Genomic DNA, 18,816 nt, shown 5'->3' with positions numbered 1-18,816 from the left:
TAAAATTCAAATGAAAATATCTAAATCTCAGAACTGGTACTGGTTCATTTAGTATGTGAATGAATGTGAAACTGTGCTGTTTTGAAGAAGAAAATAATATTACAAGCTGCAGGTACAGTTATTGTTAGAAAGTTAGCTATGATAGGATTTCCAAAAATCTTTTTTTAAAAAGCTTCAATTTTATTTACTTGCTAATGTTTTAGTTCTAATATTGAGCAGTGGGGTACCCCATGGCTCGGTCTTAGGCCCAGTACTCTTCAATGCCTTCATCAAGGACTTAGATGAGGAGATAGAAGGGGAACTCATCAAATTTGCAGGTGACACCAAGCTGGCAGGAATAGCCAACACCCCAGAAGACAAGCTCAAGATACAGAAGGATCATAAACTTGAACACTGGGCCCTAGCTAACAAAATGCAATTCAATGTAGAGAAAAGTAAGGTTTTACATTTAGGCAAGCAAAGGCAAATGCACAAGTGTAAAATAGGTGGCACCTAGCTCAACAGTAGTAACTGTAAGAGGGATCTTGATGAACCATCACTTGAATATGAGCTAGCAGTGTGTGCAGCTGCCAAAAAAGCCAACACATTCCCAGGCTGTATTAATAGAGGGATAGAATCACAATCACGTGAAGTGTTAATACCACTTTACAATGCTTTGGTAAGACCACACATGGAATATTGCATCCAGTTTTGATCACCACAATATGAAAAAGATGTTGAGACTCTAGAAAGAGTGCAGAGAAAAGCAACAAAGGTGATTTGGGGACTGAAGGCTAAAACAAACAGTTGTAGAAATTGGGTATGTCTGGTCTAGTGAAAAGAAGGACTAGGTCTGACATGGTAGCAGTGTTCCAATGCCTAAGGGGCTGCCACAAAGAAGAGGGGGTCAACCTCTGTTAGGATATGGTTTGAGCCTAACAAGTTGCCCAGGCAATATATGTGTTCTGTGACTTTAATATGAATATGTATTGTGTGACTTTCAAGTTTTCTTGCTGATTCATTGTAATGCTGAGTCATGCTGTAATTAGTTGTGAACGTATTTAAGGAAGGTACTGTAACGTATTCAGTTGATGATAAGCTACCATTGTGTGTGGAGTTGCAACCATTGTGCTATCATCGGTTGGATGGATCTGCTACCATCGTGGTTTGTGAACCAGACTGAGTTTGTTATTCTAACCAACTACTGTTTGTGTGGTAAGAAGATTTTGTATTACTGGACTGATTTACTGGCAAAGACTTGGATTGATTCAAAGACTATGAGATTGTTTTTCCACTATAAAGTAAACTTTTGATAAACCAGTTTGCACATCTCTTATTCATTGCTCTCAGCAACGTTTCTCTGTGCTCTACACTCTGCTGGTTGGTAACACAACAACAATATCCTTAACAACCTCTTCCCCAAAGCACCAGAAGGCAATACAAAAAGCAATGGATGGAAACTAAACAAGGAGAGACCAATCTAGAGAAATTTCTCTAAAGAGAAATTTCCTGACAGAACAATTAATCAGTGGAATGACTTTTTCTGCAGAAGTTGTAGGTGCTCCAGCCCTAGAGACTGGAAAATCATTTGTCTGAATTGGTACAGGGTTTCCTGTTTGTGCCAAGGGTTGGACTAGAAGACCTCCAAAGTCCCTTCCAACTCTGTTATTTTATTATTTTTAGGAAGACATACAGAATTTCTTCTATTGCTTGCTTCTTAGTTAAGATCAGTGTTTCTCAACTTTGGTTAATTTAAACTAAGCAACATTGGGTTTTTTTATACTCACCTACCACTCGAATTTATAATAAGACATCAGCAGAAATTAATTCATTGTTTTAAAAGCCTTCTGTATTTTTCCTTTTTTAAATAGTGTATAAAACATTGTAGCCTATATACCCATGGTGGCGAATCTATGGCACACGTGCCAGAGGTGGCACACAGAGCCCTCTCTGTGGGCACGCCTGCTGTCGCCCCAGCCCAGCTCCATCGGGTTTCTCCAGGGAAAGAGAGGGGAAGAGAGAGAGAGAGAAAAAGGGAGAGAGGGAGGGAAAGAGAGAAAGAGAGAAAAACAGAGAGAGAAAGAGAGAGGGGATGAAGAGAGAGAGGGGGAGGGAAAGAGAAATGATATTACAAAAGTTTTTCTTTTTTATTATTGCTAAACGTAATATTTCAAAAGCAGAAAAAATGAAGGGGCATAAAAGTGCAATTTATCAAGTTTTTCTTAGAACAATTAGCTGAACTCTACCTTGTTTATCATTATTTTAGGTAGTAAAACCTCAGTATTCAGGTTAAATTGCCGTGTTGGCACTTTGTGATAAATAAATGGATTTTGGGTTGAAGCTTGGGCACTCGGTCTCTAAAAGGTTCACCATCACTATATACCCATGGTGGGGGTGATCTCAATCAATTTTCATTGATTTCTATAACATCGTATTTGCTTTCCTGAATTAAAATCTTTATTTTTGCCTCTTTAAGTCAAGAAACCAATAAATTATTATAGTATTATTCTTAAATGTGGAATAATGAGGAATACATAATCCATTTTGCAGGCATGGAAAACTAAATGCGTGGTACCTCTTGTCCTTCTTGATTTCTGTCAGGGAGATCAACCAGAATTCTCTGATCTTACCCAACATCTCCCTGGGCTACGACCTCCATGATAGTCATTTCAATGCAAAAATGAATGCTGAAGCCTTGGTGGATCGGCTTTCTGATGGGGAGGCAAATATTCCAAACTACAAATGCGGAAGGCAGAAAAATCTCCTGGCTGTCCTTGAAGGGACTGATTCTGACCTCTCCCAACATATGGCAACCATGCTGGACATCTACAAAATCCCACAGGTAAGCATAAAAAGTTAGGGATTCAAGCATTTGGTTGATTTCTGCTCTGAAATTTCCCAGAATATTCCACAAATGGACAGAAGATGTCTAAAGTTGGAGTAGAGACATTAAATTGTTTCTGTAAGAGTGTGAAATACAATTTTGTAGAAGCAACATATCATATATGACATCATATAACAATATCGTAGATAATGACATAAGCCTAAGGGCACTGACCCCAATCTGAATTCTTTGGTGAGCAGTAAGTTTCTGAGATAGCTTCCCTCATAGAAATGCTGTCAATCAGATGATCATGGCACATTCATGGCTACATATGAAAGGAAAGTCTTTGATTGTTCATGGATGTCCTTAAGAAATGAGCAGGTCTCCAGTCTGAGTTGTGTTCCTTGGTTTTATGAAAGACATTGGGTAAGTGGAATGAATGGGCTGGGAAGCTGCTTTCTCTCAGGAGTGGGAGAATATTAAAGAATCCTAGCAGTTAAGGTGCAAAGCTTGTTGATCAGAAGGTTGGCAGTTCAAGATCCAAATACCATACAACAAGATAAGTGCCTGTTCTGGCCAAACTCCTGCCAACCTAGCAGTTCAAAAGCATGCAAACGCAAGTAGATAAATAGGTATCATTTCAATGGTAACTGCGTTCAGTACACCTCAATATAAAGTCATGTTGGCTATGACCACAGAAGTGTCTTCGGACAATGCTGGCTCCCTCGGCCAAGGAATCGAGAAGATCAGCATCCCCTAGAGTTGGACATGACTAGACATGGGAAAATCTTTACCTTTATATGGCTGATGTCCTACTTTTTCTAACACAGGATTGTTCACTTCATCGGGAGAACATTCTATCAGAAAAAAAATTATCACATATAACTAATCAATATATTAAACTATATATTAACTTATTGAAAGTTTAGAAATATACAGTGGAAAATAGTTGATTTTTTATTATATATCAACTTTTCTTTCTTATAGCCTATTGTGGTACAACAAATCCATATTTTCCACAAAGCATCTTCCTTGACATAGGTGGAATCCTTCCTCATTTGGGCCATTATTTTCCAATTATAATTACGAGTGATAAAATACAAAATCTGATTTCCCTGGTTATTACCAAGTGTTTTCATTTTTCTGCAGATCTCTTATGCATTTGTTTCTGATGGTATGAATGATAAAAACCGTTTTCCTTTTTTCTACCGGATGCTTCCAAAAGAAAGAATCCAATACACAGGGATTGTTAAAGTGATCCAGTATTTCGGATGGACATCAGTGGCTCTTGTTGCTTCCCAAACTGATAACGGAGAAATGTTCATGAAAAATTTCACTCCTTTACTCATACAGAATAACATTTGTCCTCTTTTCTCACAAAGTTTATCAGGGTTCAGTATGAATCTGTTTAACATCCAAGCTGATTTATTTTTGAAATGGAAACAAGTCAACGTGTTTATTTACTACGCCGAATCTATGTTGCAAACTCACTATTTCTATGGAATACTTATGATAGATCAACTATTTCAACACTTTTTAAAATCTTCAGGGAAAATCTGGATAGTAACAGCCATGTGGGATCTCACTTTGAATTTGAGGTATGACATCTTCCACTATGTGGACAGTATTTTCACCTTCTCCATCCAGACCAAAAACTGGATAAAATACGAGAACGTTTACCTCCTATCTTTTTTAACCACTGAGTTTGCCAACAAAGCTTTTTCATGTTCATTTCAAAAGCATCCCTTTACTATTAAAAGCTGGGCTAGGTGCAAGGAGAAAGAACACCTGGAAATGTTAGCACAAGAGAAGATTGAAGAAATCCTTTCTCTCAACAACCATCACATTTACAATTCCATCTATGCTCTGGCACGGATGCTAAGTACTGCCTATATCTCCACATCTAAGTGGAGAACACTGAAGGAAGGAAGGAAATTCTTGAACCTGGAAAAGCTACAACCTTGGCAGGTATGAGGCCTTAGTAAGACCATACTTAAATACTGCATCCAGTTTTGGCCACTGTATTAAAAAAAAAGATGTAGAGATTCTAGTAAAAGGGAAGAGCAACAAGGATGATTAGGGGGCTGGAGGCTAAAATGTATGAAGAACAATTGGAGGAATTGGGTATGTCTAGTCTAGTGAAAAGAAGGCCTAGAAGTGACTTGATAGCAGTGTGTCAATGTTTAATGGGCTGCCACAAAGAATAGGAGGTCAAAGGAGTCTCTGGAGGCTGGGGACAGCAAAAAGTGTCACTTCCTGTCCCACCGGGAGTTGGGAAATGGGCCATTTCAGGACTCCGGAGGACCTCTGAGGGGATGAGGAAGCCTGTTTTCACCCTCCCCAGATGCATAGAGAGGATCAGGAGCCAGGTGAGAAAGAAAAATGGGCCTACCGGGCCATCGCATGCCAGGAGCGGGGGGGTTGGACTAGAAGACCTCCAAGATCCCTTCCAACTCTGTTATTCTATTTCTATATCTAAGGACTTTATCTTCTAAATTGTCTATCATGGTGAAAGATATTCCTTAACGAAATTTCCCCCCTTTAAACTTGAAGACATTTGCAAATGAATCATTATTGAGAAGGACTCTGACCAGGCAAACCATGTCTACATTGGGAAACTAGATGAGGTTTGGCCTGGCGAGTAGGTGGATGAGAACCACTATGATATCTGAAGACTATGGGCTAAACAGAGAATTTGAAAAGAAGTTTTAAGTTTGAAAATCGGAAAGAAGTTTCCAGGTCCTTCCAGAAAAATGTCATCAATGTTTCTATGACAGTGGTTCTCCACCTGTGGGCCGCGGATGCCTGGGAGGCCACGATGTCATCACAGGGGGTCTGCAAAGGCTTGAACAAATGTTATGAGTTAGGTCTTGGGGGTCCTTGGCCCCAAAAGGTATTTAAAGGGGGTCTGTGGTGAAGAAAAGGTTAAGAACCACTGGTCTATGAAATAACCAAGGACAGTGTTTGACTTGACTTTATTCTTCTAGTAAAGGGGTATCAAACACAAGGCCTGCGGGCCGGATGTGATCAGATCCGGCCCATGGGACTGTTCCGGTCTACCCAATCCCATCAGGCCCAGTCTACCCAATGCAAAGAGGAAAAATCAGGCAAGAACTGCTTTGGCCCAGTCTACCCAATTCTAGCAGGCACGGTCTACTCAATGTGAAGAGGAAACATCAGACAAGCCTGGGCACTCAGGTGAGAGGCCCAGCGAAGAGCTGAAGAGGCTGTGCTTGCGCAGGCCAGGCTAACAGGCTGGACAGGTCTAGGCAGCTGGTCAGTGTGCCCGGCAACTGCTGGGTAGCCTGCCCAGCAACAACTGGCCAGTCTGCCTGGCAACAGACAGGCAGACTGGCCAGCTGCAGCTTGTTGGCCTAACCCCACCCAGCCTGTTCACCTGACCTGCGCAAGCACAGCCTCTTCAGCTCTTCGCCTCTCAGCTCAGTGCCCAGCCTGGTGCCACGCCCAGTGAGTGACATCAAGATGGCCATGCCCACTCAGTTGGCCACACCCACCCCAGCCACGCCCGCCCAGCTCCCTGAGTTCAACCACAGCCCTGATGTGGCCCACAATGAAATTGAGTTTGACACCCCTGTTCTAATGAGTCAGAAGATCCAAGCTTTAGAATGGAATCTCTAAACTCAAAACCGCCGTGTCCTCCATGAAAGGCTGCAGGGGTTTTATTGATGATCTTCTTCTTCTTACTATTCCAGTTTCACCCCTTTCTCCAAGAGCCCCAGTTTCACAACAATGTCATGGATGGGGTGTATCTGGACAAGAATGGAGAGCTGGCAGCTGACTTTGACCTTATGAACTGGATAAAGTTTCCCAACGGGTCACTAGTCAGAGTGAAATTCGGGAGTTTCGCAAGACAGAGATCTCAGGAGCCCAAGTTTATCATTGACCAGGATGCCATTATTTGGCCAAAATGGTTTAACAAGGTGGGGGGGGGAAATTTCATTCAGAACATTTCTATTTTGGGTTACCACCCTTCCGAAATCTATAATAGATTATCCGTGGAGTGTCTTTCAAACAGTCTTTAAAAGTTTACAGTGTTTCAGAATACAGGTCCTCGACTTATGACCACATTTGAGCTCAAAATTCCTGTTGTTAAGCAAGACAGTTGTTAAGTAAGGTTGGCCCATTTAAGTTAAGTGAATCACTGAAGTTGTTAAGTTAGTAACATGATTGTTAAATGAATCTGGCTTCCCCATTGACTTTGCTTATTTTAGAAGAAGATCTGTTACAGGCATTAATTTAAATCAAGTATGACCGGTTGCTAAACAACTCTTTGAATCTTTCCAACTCTCCCTCCATAATCCTTCATAAAACTGTATTCCTTTACAATCCCTCTTTTTCCATGTAGAGTCTGCCTCCCTCCAGATGTGTGGACAGTTGTCAGTCTGGATTTTTCAAGGTGGGTCAGGAAGGGAAGCCCATTTGCTGCTATGACTGTGTACCCTGTGCAGAAGGCACGTTCTCCTCTCAGGAAGGTGGGTGAGTCCAGAATAAAGCAACCCTTCAATGAAAAAGCTAACAATTCTCCACGTGTGAAGATCTGACCTTGCTTAGTTGATTTCTGAAACAAAGTAGAATAAAGTAGAATAGAGCTGGAAGGATTCTTGGACAGAGGTGGGTTTCAGCAGGTTCTGACCAGTTCTGGAGAACCGGTAGCGGAAATTTTGAGTAGTTCAGAGAACCGGTAGTAAAAATTCTGACTGGCCCCACCCACATCTATTCTCTGCCTCCCGAGTCCCAGCTGATTGGGAGGAAATGGGGATTTTACGGTATCCTTCCCCTGGAGTGGGGAGGGAATGTTTGTTTTATGTTTGTTTTATTAAATTTATATACCGCCCTACTCCCGAAGGACTCAGGGCGGTGATCAGGCACAGAATAAAATACATAAATACAAAAGTTAGAAACAATTTAAAACCACGCATTCCATCAGCCAAGGTCACAGGGGAGGGGCGGGGGAGTAGCAGTTATTATTAGAGAAGGCCTTAGGCCGAGGGAGACCACTGTACCTCAGACAGCTGGTTGTGAGTCCCTCCTTGTGAAGTGGGGCCACGGGGTTCAGATGGGTTTGCTGATCACGTACCTGGCTCCCTGCCACGTGGCGGCAGCCCTGCCTGAGCTACTCAACGTTATTGCCGCGGTGGCGGTTGATATCCCCAGACTTATGGTCATGGGGGATTTCAACCTGCCATCCGTGGGTGAGGCGTCTGAGGTGGCTCGTGAGTTCATGGCTTCCATGACGGCCATGGACCTGACCCAACTAATTCATGGCCCTACGCACACTGTGGGAAACACACTGGACTTGGTTTTTGTCTCTGGACAGTGGTTGAGTGATCTCGAGATAGGGGATATAGTCATCGAGCCCTTGTCATGGTCAGATCACTCGCTCCTTCGCCTTGACCTTCGAACCGCGGCACCCCGCTGCAGGGAGGCAGAACCAGTAAGATGGTACCGCCCCAGGCGCCTGATGGAACCTGATAGGTTCCAGATGGAGCTTGGGCCAATCCCGGAGGTTCTGGCTCACGCCTCATCTGGGGACCTAGTGGCCGCCTGGGATAGGGCGGCTGCTGGAGCCCTGGATCGAGTCGTGCCTTTGCGGCCTCTGACCCGGCGCCGATTTCGCCTGGCTCCTTGGTTCACCGAGGAGCTGAGGGAGATGAAGTGCCGGAAAAGATGCCTAGAGAGCTGTTGGAGGGCTAGTCTTTCTGAATCTGACCGAACACTAGTAAGATCTCATATTAGGAGTTACCTAGTGGCAATAAAAGCAGCAAAATGTACTCATTTTACTGCTCTTATTGCATCATCAGATAATCGCCCGGCCACCCTGTTTAGGGTGACCCGCTCCCTGCTCCACCAGGAAGCACGGGAGGACCCCTTGGAGGGTAGAGCCGAGGATTTTGTTCAGTATCTGTATGACAAAAATCACTCAGATTCGGGCAGGTCTGGACTCTGACGGGATAGATCCAGCGAGGGTGACGGAGACAGGTCTTGAGACTGTTATCTGGGATGAGTTTGATCCTGTGACCCCAGATGACATGGACAGGATTCTGGGTAGATTGAACGCGACCACATGTTTGTTGGACCCGTGACCCTCCTGGTTAGTGTTGGCTTCCCGAGAGGTGACGCGAGGCTGGCTCCAGGGGATTATAAATGCTTCGTTGGGTGAGGGTGTCTTTCCCGCCGCCCTGAAAGAGGCGGTGGTAAGGCCTCTCCTCAAGAAGCCTTCCCTGGACCCGGCAGTATTGGCTAATTATCGTCCAGTCTCCAACCTTTGCTTCGTTGCGAAGGTTGTTGAGAGTGTGGTTGCGCGACAGCTACCCCAGTACCTGGATGAAGCGTTGTATCTAGATCCGTTCCAGTCGGGCTTCAGACCTGGGTACAGCACGGAAACGGCATTGGTCGCGTTGGTTGATGATCTCTGGAGGGCTCGGGACAGGGGTTGTTCCTCTGTCCTGGTCCTGTTAGACCTCTCAGCGGCTTTTGATACCATCGACCATGGTATCATGCTGCACCGGCTGGAAGGGTTGGGGGTGGGAGGCACCGTTTTACGGTGGTTCTCCTCCTTTCTCTCTGACCGGTCGCAGTTTGTGTTGACAGGGGGGCAGAGATCGACCCCGAGGCCCCTTATATGTGGGGTGCCGCAGGGATCGGTTCTCTCGCCCCTTCTGTTCAACATTTATGTAAAGCCGCTGGGCGAGATCATCTGTGGTTTCGGGGTGAAGTACCATCTGTACGCTGACGACACCCAGCTGTACATCTCCACCCCGGACCACCCCAACGATGCCCTTGAAGTGATGTCCCAGTGCCTGGAGGCCGTACAGATCTGGATGGGGAGAAATGGGCTCAGGCTCAACCCATCCAAGACCGAGTGGCTGTGGTTTCCGACGTCCCGATATAGTCAGTTGACGCCATCTCTGACTATTGGGGGTGAATCATTGGCCCCCACGGAAAGGGCTCGTAACTTGGGCGTCCTCCTGGACTCAGGGCTGTCTTTAGAAGAGCACTTGACGGCCGTGACGGGGAGGATTTTTCATCAGGTTCGCCTGATTCGCCAGTTGCGTCCCTTTCTAGATCGGGACTCGTTACGCACAGTAACTCATGCCCTCATCACCTCTCGTCTGGATTATTGTAATGCTCTCTACATGGGGCTCCCCTTGAGGTGCACCCGGAGGCTCCAACTGGCGCAGAGTGCGGCCGCGCAGGTGGTTATGGGAGCAACATGGAGCTCCCATGTAACACCTCTCCTGCGCGAGCTGCACTGGCTCCCGGTGGTCTTCTGGGTGTGCTTCAAGGTTCTGGTTACCACCTTTAAAGAGCTCCATGGCTTAGGACCTGGTTACTTACGGGACTGCCTACTACCATCAACAGCCTCCCACCGACCAGTACGCTCCCACAGAGAGGGGCTCCTCCAGGTGCCGTCGGCCAAACAATGTCGGCTGTCAGCCCCTAGGGGGAGAGCCTTCTCTGTGGGGGCACCGACGATCTGGAATGAGCTCCCCCCAGAGATACGGAGGATTCCGGATCTGCGCACCTTCCGCCGCGAGCTGAAGACGCTTTTATTTCATCAAGCTGGCCTCGCCTAAATCCTCTCCCTTTTAAGTGTAAATTTTAAATTTTTAATGTATTTTAAAATATGGGTATTTTAAATTATGGGTATTAATTCAGCCAAATTTATTTAATTCATTTTATTCGATTTTAAATTTTGTATATCTATGTGTTTTATTTCATGGCTGTGCACCGCCCTGAGTCCTTCGGGAGTAGGGCGGTATAGAAATTCAAAGAGAGAAAGAGAAGGTACAGACAAGCATGAGTCCTCCACAGGGCTAACAAGCAGAAACGCATCCACAGCAGTGGTGAAATCCCCATTTTTTTACTACCGGTTCTGTGAGCGTGGTGTGGCTTGGTTGGCATGGCTTGGTGGGTATGGCAGGGGAAGGATACTGCAAAATCTCCATTCCCATTCCACTCAGGGGCCATCCAGAGGTGGTATTTGCCAGTTCTTTGAACTACTCAAAATTTCCGCTACTGGTTTTCCAGTACCTGTCAGAACCTGCTGGATTTCACCCCTTGTCCCACCCCTCGCCCCTCTCTTCCCAGCCACTTCCTGCATAGCTGGCTTTTCCTGGCTGATGGGGGCCCTGGGGAGGCCTCCTCCAGCCATCGCCATCTTCTACTGTCTAGCCGCACTTCCCACTTCTGCTCATTTCATTGGTTCAATGCTCACTATACGTTGCTGTTGCAAAGGTAAGGCTGAAGGGCAGAGGTGGGCAGGGGAGGACCCAGGGGGGTGAAAAAAATGTGTTTTTTGGCCAAAAACACGGTGTATTTTTGGCCAAAAAACTGAGCCGTTTTGGCCTGCAGAATACTTCTGGAGATGGGGGGAGAGGCAGAAAAATGGGCGAAAAATGGCCCAGTTTTGGTCAAAAAACGAGCCATTTTTGACCTGGTTTTGACCTGCAGAATACTTCTGGAGTTGGGGGGGGGGTGAAAGGAGGCAAAAAAACCAGGTGAAAACGGCCCATTTTTGCCTAAAAAACGAGCCATTTTTGTCTGGTTTTGGCCTGCAGAATACTTCTGGAGGGGGGGGCAGTGGTTAAAGGAGGCAAAAAAATGGCCAAAACCAGCCCGTTTTTCACCTCCCCTGCCTCCAGAAGATAGAGACACAGAGACAGAGAGAGAGAGGGGTGGGAGAGAGAGACAGAAAGAGAGGGGGAGAGAGAGAGAGAGAGAGAGAGAGGGAGAGAGAGAAATTTCTCAAGCTCCTTGGGGCTGAAAAGCAGGGCCAGATTTTCCTATAGGCTAACTAGGCTTCAGCCTAGGGCCTCAAGATCAAGAGGGGCCTACACAGTGGTGGGATTCTGGGGGTTCTAGGGGGTTCGGCCGAACCCTTTGTTAAATTGCTGGCTCGCCTGCCCCTCGCCTCCCACCCGCACGGCGCCAGCCTACCGTAGCCAGGGGTAGGCAATTGTGGCTCTTTTACAACCTGTGGACTTCAACTTACAGAATTCCTGAGACAGCTTGGCATGGTTCCCACCGGCTCTGGACGCAAGAGAGCAGGATGGAGAAAGCAGCTTCCACGCCTTCACTCACCCTCACTCTCTGCTCTGTTGGATCGCCAGCCGTTCGCTTACCCCGCCCACTCCCAATCTATTGCTGCCTCCGATGGCTAGAGGAAAAAAAAACTTCAAATTCTTGCCGCGGGGCTTCAAAGGGCCGCCCTAGAGCCAGTGGTGCAGCCGAACCCTTTGTTAAATTGCTGGCTTGTCCCGCCCCTCTGCACCACTATTTATTGCCAATAAATAGTGGTGGGCGAGGGGCGGGGGAGCCAGCAATTTAATAAAGGGTTCGATGGTTTTTTTGTAATTTTATTGGCCCAGGGAGCTTCAGCATAGGCTAATTGGCCTCCCGGCTCTCAGCTGATTTGTCTCAGCTGTTTTGCTCAGGGCTCTTCTGCTTCCTTGCAAAGAGTGCTGATTTTTTTCCCCCTAGCTATGCTGAGAAACGAAACTGAAACTGCTTTGCTGTTGCTGCAAGGTTGGAAAATTAGGCAGGCAGAATTCTTTTCTTTTTCCTCACCAAAAAAGGTAGGTGCAAACAATGGGAAATTTAGGGAAAAAGAGGAGAGTTCAGGATTTTAAAACACAAAAGAAAAAAAGCTCTATTTAACTAGGGAATTGTAATAATTGAGATACTATTAATTGTATATTTCTGAAAGCAGAAATGGTTAAGTTGTGGTTTGGAGGAATATATGGGGGAAATTATTTGGTTTATTATTATTGGTAAATATAATTAATTGATTTGTAAGAAATTGGATTACATGGAAATAATTGGAATATTCATGTTCATATTGATTAATATACAAAAAAGATAGTTATATAACTAATTGATTTATATTAAAATGTTGAATTTCTATTAAACAACTGTAATATTACATAATTAACCAATGTGAGGATGAATATAAAAATAGATGACAACGGGAAGGGGTATAATATAGAATAGAAGGGAAAAGTTGAATTTGATTAAGATTAGAGATGAGGATGAAGGGTAATATTGGTTTTTTTAAAAAAATAGATGAGGAATAAATATGGCAAAAAGGAAATATAGAAATTGTAAATTTAATTGAAATGACTAAACACTGTTTAAATTTGTGAACCGGCCAAATACTCTGTTCAAAGAAAATACATTGTATGTTTGTATGTGTGTTTCTAATTATTGTTATTTATTCATATTTGTTCTCTTTTATTCTTTAAAGTTTAACAATTCATTCTTTATCTTTATATTAGTTTGGGGTTGGCTTTCTTCCCTTTCATCTTTTTTATTGTACAGCAATCTTTCTCCTCAAACCTACCACCTCTCTCTTTTCTTTCTTTCTTACTTTCTCTTTCTCCCCCTCTTCTTCTCCACCCTACTTCCTCTTCCTTTCTCCTTCTCCTCCTCTCTTCCTCCCTCTCTTACCCTCACTCCTACTCTAATTTCCCTTCCCTTCCTTCATCCCTCTCTATTGCTGTATTCTTTTATGCATATGGACTACTCAGAGGGCTGAAAAAGTTATTTCTGATTGGTCCTCGCACTTTTGACCAGTCCTCGAACTTACGACTGTCTTCACATTTTACGTTTTTGCCCTATCTTGTCACCATGGTGAAGAGAAGCAGTTGTGAAATGAGTGACATGGTTGTTAAGAATGCTGCACGGGCATAAATGTGAGGATGGTCATAAGTGTGAGGACCGGTCAAAAGTGCGAGGCCCAGTCAGAAATGACTTTTTTCAGCCCTCTGAAAAAAGTCTATGCACATAGCCACGCCCACCCGGTCACACGACGAGCTACCCACGCCTACACAGTCACGTGACCAGCTAGCCACGCCCATCCAGTCAAATGATTGCCAAGCCACACACCCCAACTAAGCCACGCCCACAGAACCTGTTGTTAAAAAAATTGAATCCCACCACTGGGCCTACATTTCCTACATTCAAATTGTTAGCAAAATTAAAATTACACTTTCACTATAGGTGAAAGGGCCTCATAAGTGGAATAGCCTAGGGCCTCTTTTCATCTAAATCCGGCCCTGCTGAAAAGAATTGCTGCAAAACTGAGTTTCCTGAAGTGGACCACTAGACTCCTAAACAACTGAAAAAATGGTCTAGTAAAAAGAAAAGGCAACCAAAAGAGCAAAATGCAAACAAAAGCAAATAAAACACCCCCAGTAACAAAACAAATTTAAGTTTAATTTTTGTGCATTGTTCAATGGACTGTTAAATTGGCCATGCCCACCTAGTCACATGACCACCTAGCCATGCCCACCAAGCTGATCCGGCCCCCCAACAGTCTGAGGGACCGTGAATTGCCCCCCCCCCCGCGGTTTAAAAAGTTTGAGGACCCCTGTTCTAAAGTGTTGGCTATTGGTGTCATCTGCAGATTTTATGAGTTCCCCTTCTATCCCCTCATCTAAAACATTGATGAAGACATTGAAGAGTATTGGGCTAAGACAGAGCCTTGGTGTACCCCACTGCATACTTCCCGCCACAGAGATGCAGATCCTTCAAGGACTACATGTTAAGTGCGGTTGGTCAGCCAGGTGCGAATCCATCTGGTGGTGATGCCTGGTTATTAAACAAAACATACATGTTAATAAGATTAACCTGAAGAAGAAAGATGCTTGACGATGAACTAGCAACTCATTAATCTGAGCTCCCACACTGAAAAACAGAAAGATGCCCTGGGATTTAATACAGTTGAACACAGTCCCTACAATTCTACTTTTGGTTTTTCTGTTTTCTTTTAACCGTGAACCATCTCTGGTGGTGGGAAAGAAAATCTAGACATAATAGGAGATGATAAGTACTATTTTTCTTCTCTTCAGATGCAGATTATTGCACCAAATGTCCAGAAGATCAACATCCAAATAAGGAGCGAGATAAATGTCTCCCTAAGGAAATAACTTATCTGGCCTTCAGTGACAATCTGGGGACTATCTTAACTTCTCTTGCATCCTCTTTGACCTTAATTACTACCCTAGTCTTAGCAATCTTTATTAAATGTAGAGAAACTCCCATTGTCAAAGCCAACAACCGGGACCTCTCTTACATCCTCCTTGCCGCTCTCCTGTTTTCCTTCCTCTCCGCATTTCTCTTCATTGGACGACCAAAGAGAGCCACCTGCCTTCTCCGACAAGCTACCTTCAGCATCATCTTCTCAGTGGCCGTCTCTTCTGTCTTGGCCAAAACAATCACAGTTGTGCTGGCTTTTCTGGCCACAAAGCCAGGAAACAGAGTGAGAAAATGGCTTGGAAAGAGTTTGACCAACTCCATCGTCCTTTCTTCTTCTGGTGTCCAGGTGGTCATCTGTAGCATCTGGCTGGTGGTCTCTCCCCCATTTCCTGATTCTGACATGCAGTCTCAACCAGGAAAGATTGTGCTTCAGTGTAATGAAGGGTCTCTTACCATGTTTTATGTTGCTCTTGGTTACATGGGATTCCTGGCAGCCATTTGTTTTATAGTGGCTTTCCTGGCCAGGAATCTGCCTGGGGCCTTCAACGAAGCCAAGCTGATCACCTTCAGCATGCTGGTCTTCTGCAGTGTCTGGGTGTCTTTTGTGCCAGCCTACCTGAGCACCAAAGGGAAGTACATGGTGGCTGTGCAGATCTTCTCCATCTTGGCCTCCAGTGCTGGCCTGCTGGGCTGCATCTTCATGCCCAAATGCTACATTATTTTGATAAGACCAGATCTGAATGCAAAGGAGCAGCTAATTGTGAAAACCTAAGTCACAATTTTTCATGAATTCTATGTTCTAAAAAGTCTTGTAATGAAAAATATTTATTTTTATTCTGGGCTGTAAAAACATGCATTCAAATCTATTACTAGTATTCCAACTCTCACACTTCCTTATTTTTTATGTATGGTTACTTATGCATTTCCTATTCTTTAGAGCCACATAGTTTTACTAATTTTTTAGAACCAGAATTTAAAATTATTATTCTGATCAATCTATATATGTTGACCTGCATTTCTATAACAGTCAGTGGATCGGGGCTCGGTGTTACATTTCTATGGTGCGGCATTGCAGGTCCCAAAGATGCTTTTTCCAAAAGGGGAAACTTCTTCTTTTCCCCAAGAAAGTTCCAGTTGCCTTTTGGAAAAAAGCACCTTTGAGACAACCTTGACCTGGATGGTTGAGAATCTCCATAGACACAGCATTACAGGCTTTGTGCCACATTATGCCAAAATATGAAAGATCCAAAATTTTGGATTTGACAGTCTGTTTAGTCTCTTTCTTATTATTTTTCTGGGATTAAACCTTTTATTGGTCTTTTGGAATTTTTTTTTTCTTTTTCATTGCTGTTTTCAGCAAATCTTAGCAAATTGCGGTGAGTCTATCATTCCTGTATTGTATGAAAGTGAAGAAAAGAAAGATTGTCTTCTCTCAGAGCCAGCTCTGATTCTCTTGGAGAAAAAGCTGTAGGAGGGAACTCTGAAATTTCTGCCCTATTTGTGTCCTCTCCCTTCTCAAGATGAGCTATGTGCTTGCGCTTCAGAGTCCAAACATACCAGGCTCAAGGTTGACTCAGCCTTCCATCCTTCCGAGGTCAGTAAAATGAGGACCCAGGTTGTTGAGGGCAATAGGCTGACTCTGTAAACCACTTCACGAGGGCTGGAAAGCATTGTGAAGCGGCATATAAGTCTAAGTGGAATTGCTATGCCTCTCCAATCTGCAAACAAATTTGTTAACCTGTTACAAAGCTCCCCCCATTCCCAGTGTCTCTTCTTGTCTACAATAGTCTGCAGTTGTATTAAACTGTGACATCTCCCATCTTGGAAGACAATCATTTGTAGCAGACCATCCTAATAACTGTGTGGTCTTCCTGAAATATTATATATATATTTTTTTTCCATGCTTCTTTTAAGGTACAAAGTAATTCATAATTCTGTTTGTTTGTTTGTTTGTTTGTTTGTTTGTTTGTTTATTTGTTTTAGTGAAATTCAGTTTTGTAACCATACAGATATTTCCTATCTTGCCCGCCCATGTTGAGTTGCTGGGCCTCATCTTCATCTTCACCCCCAAGTGCTACATCCTTGTATTAAAAACAAAGCTAATACAAAGATGCAGTTATATTAATTGTGAAAATTTAACACCTGGGGGGGGGGGGTTTCTCACTATTTTAACCATGTTTTAGAAATCCCAAAAATGCTTTTCTGAGGCAACTGGACTTTCTTGTTTTTCTTTAAAGATGTTTTGCTTCTCATCCAAGAAGCTTCTTCAGCTCTGACTGGAAGGATTTATATTCCTGGCAGACAGATGGTCATTTGCATTCTTTTAGAGCAAGGGTGTCAACCTCGTGGGTTGGATCTAAGGCCAGGTGCAGGAAACAACACCATTCATGGCCCAGGTTCACAGCTCGCTCACATGTCCGACAGCAGCCTGACAGCCAAAGGGCTCTGCAGCACGTGCAGTGCAGCTGGGTCTGGGGCATTGTGACTGCCAGGCTGACCTTAAGCAGCAGGTAGAGGCACGGGGGAGGAGACTCGTGATCCGGCCCATTGGAACAGCTGAGCGGCCACCCTCCCGCCTACATGCTCCATGCCACTTCCTGTTTTTGCTTTCCCATAGCCACCACAGCTGGGATGGGGCAGGTGGCCGGGCAGCTGCCTGGTGTGTTTGATGGCCCACATTGCATGCCTCCCCACCATACATCTACCTTCGCTTGCTGCCAGTGCTGCTGCAACGAGGCAAGAGGAAGTAGGTGGGGGGGGGGTGAGGGTTGAGCCATCCAACTTCATCTTCTAATTCCTCTGCACATACGGGATGAGTCTTCCACCTGCCGCCCCACTCACGGAGGCCCCAGCAAATGCGAAAGGCAGGGAGCCCCCCAAGAGGCAGCTGGGAGTCCTCAGCTCGTGCAGCACAGGTGGGTCCAAGCCCCGCAACCACCGGGTTGATGCTCCAAGCAGCATGCGGAGGCACCCAATCAGGCATGCCAGATGCCCAGACAGCCATGTGGCCTGTCAGATATGCAACTGCCTGCTCCTTCCCAGCTGTGGAAGCCACAGGCAAAGACAGATTATGTGGTTGTGATGAGGCAGCCCAGCTGGTCAATGCCATGCTGAAACCCTTGTGCGTTCGGCCCCCTCCCTCAAACTTCATCCTCCAGTGAGCCTGCTCCCCATCCTTCCAATCACCAGGACCGTAGCGCTTGGACCGACCTACACTGCATGGGCTGTGGACTCCCAGATGCCTCCTGGGAATGGGGTCTTTCCCGTTTTCCAGGGCCTTCACAAGTGGGCAGGCAGGGGGGTGGGCAGCAGGCTTGATGGTGCAGCACAGCGTGCAAGGGTCACAATCTGGTGATGATGGTGACCGACTGGGCTGCCTCGCGGCAACCCCTCTGTCTGTCATTGCTCCTCCAGTGAATCAGGCCCCAGCACCCACCCTGATCTTGCCTCCTTCTGCCAGAGACCTCTCTATTCCTCCGAGCCCTGCCCAATCCCCCACAGGACCCATCCCTGACATGAGCAATGTCAAGCTGGCCACGCCCAACCTGCCCAACCAACCCATTGGCCACAACCACCCGGCCATGCCCACCTGCCCTCCCGAGGGCAGCCACAATGCTAATGCGGCCCTCAATGAAATTGAGTTTGACACCCCTGTTTTAGAGAGTCATTGAGGCCACCTGGAGGTTTATCTGTGTCGTCAGGGTCACCTGAGTAGTGCAAATGGGTGTGGAGCCTTCTTGCAACTGCTGAAAGGACTGTGTTGTAGACTGGAGATAGATCATGTCATATCCCTCCCCCTCTTTTGAGAAAGGGCTGTTCAGTTTTGACATATATGGCCCCTTCCACAGGCCTCTCTGTCCAAAATGTGGGTTTGGCTGTCTTCGAAAGAGTGGCCTTTGTCTTTTAAATGCAGATGGACTGCTGAATCTTGTCCTGATGGGTTCATTCTCCTATGTTTTCGAAAGACAAACACATGCTTTCAAAAATTCTTTGAATGGATCTCAACCTTGTTC

The 18,816-nt window shown here is 45.2% G+C and overlaps 1 protein-coding gene across 1 annotated transcript; it reads left to right on the top strand.

Annotated features, from left to right (window-relative positions):
* Positions 1-6,558: 6,558 nt before the first annotated feature.
* On the top strand, positions 6,559-15,575 carry LOC117668166 (vomeronasal type-2 receptor 26-like). Its single transcript, XM_087885335.1, has 3 exons — positions 6,559-6,744; positions 7,170-7,296; positions 14,677-15,575. The coding sequence occupies exons 1-3, from the start codon at positions 6,559-6,561 to the stop codon at positions 15,573-15,575; spliced, it is 1,212 nt and encodes a 403-aa protein (XP_087741461.1).
* The last annotated feature ends 3,241 nt before the right edge of the window (positions 15,576-18,816 follow it).

Source organism: Pantherophis guttatus, chromosome 2, assembly GCF_059756535.1.
Source record: "Pantherophis guttatus breed Tessera chromosome 2, ASM5975653v1, whole genome shotgun sequence".
Taxonomy (NCBI): Eukaryota; Metazoa; Chordata; class Lepidosauria; order Squamata; family Colubridae; genus Pantherophis; species Pantherophis guttatus.
Note: the sequence above shows the minus strand (reverse complement) of the source record. Positions and strands in the feature narration are given on the sequence as shown.

What these genes read in the sequence shown, in the direction of transcription:
- LOC117668166 (XM_087885335.1), top strand. Translation starts at nt 6,559, where the DNA reads ATGGATGGGGTGTATCTGGACAAGAATGGAGAGCTGGCAGCTGACTTT. An exon ending in GGCCAAAATGGTTTAACAAG is followed by an intron (nt 6,745 to 7,169) that starts GTGGGGGGGGGA and finishes TTTTCCATGTAG; the next exon opens with AGTCTGCCTCCCTCCAGATG. An exon ending in CACGTTCTCCTCTCAGGAAG is followed by an intron (nt 7,297 to 14,676) that starts GTGGGTGAGTCC and finishes TCTTCTCTTCAG; the next exon opens with ATGCAGATTATTGCACCAAA.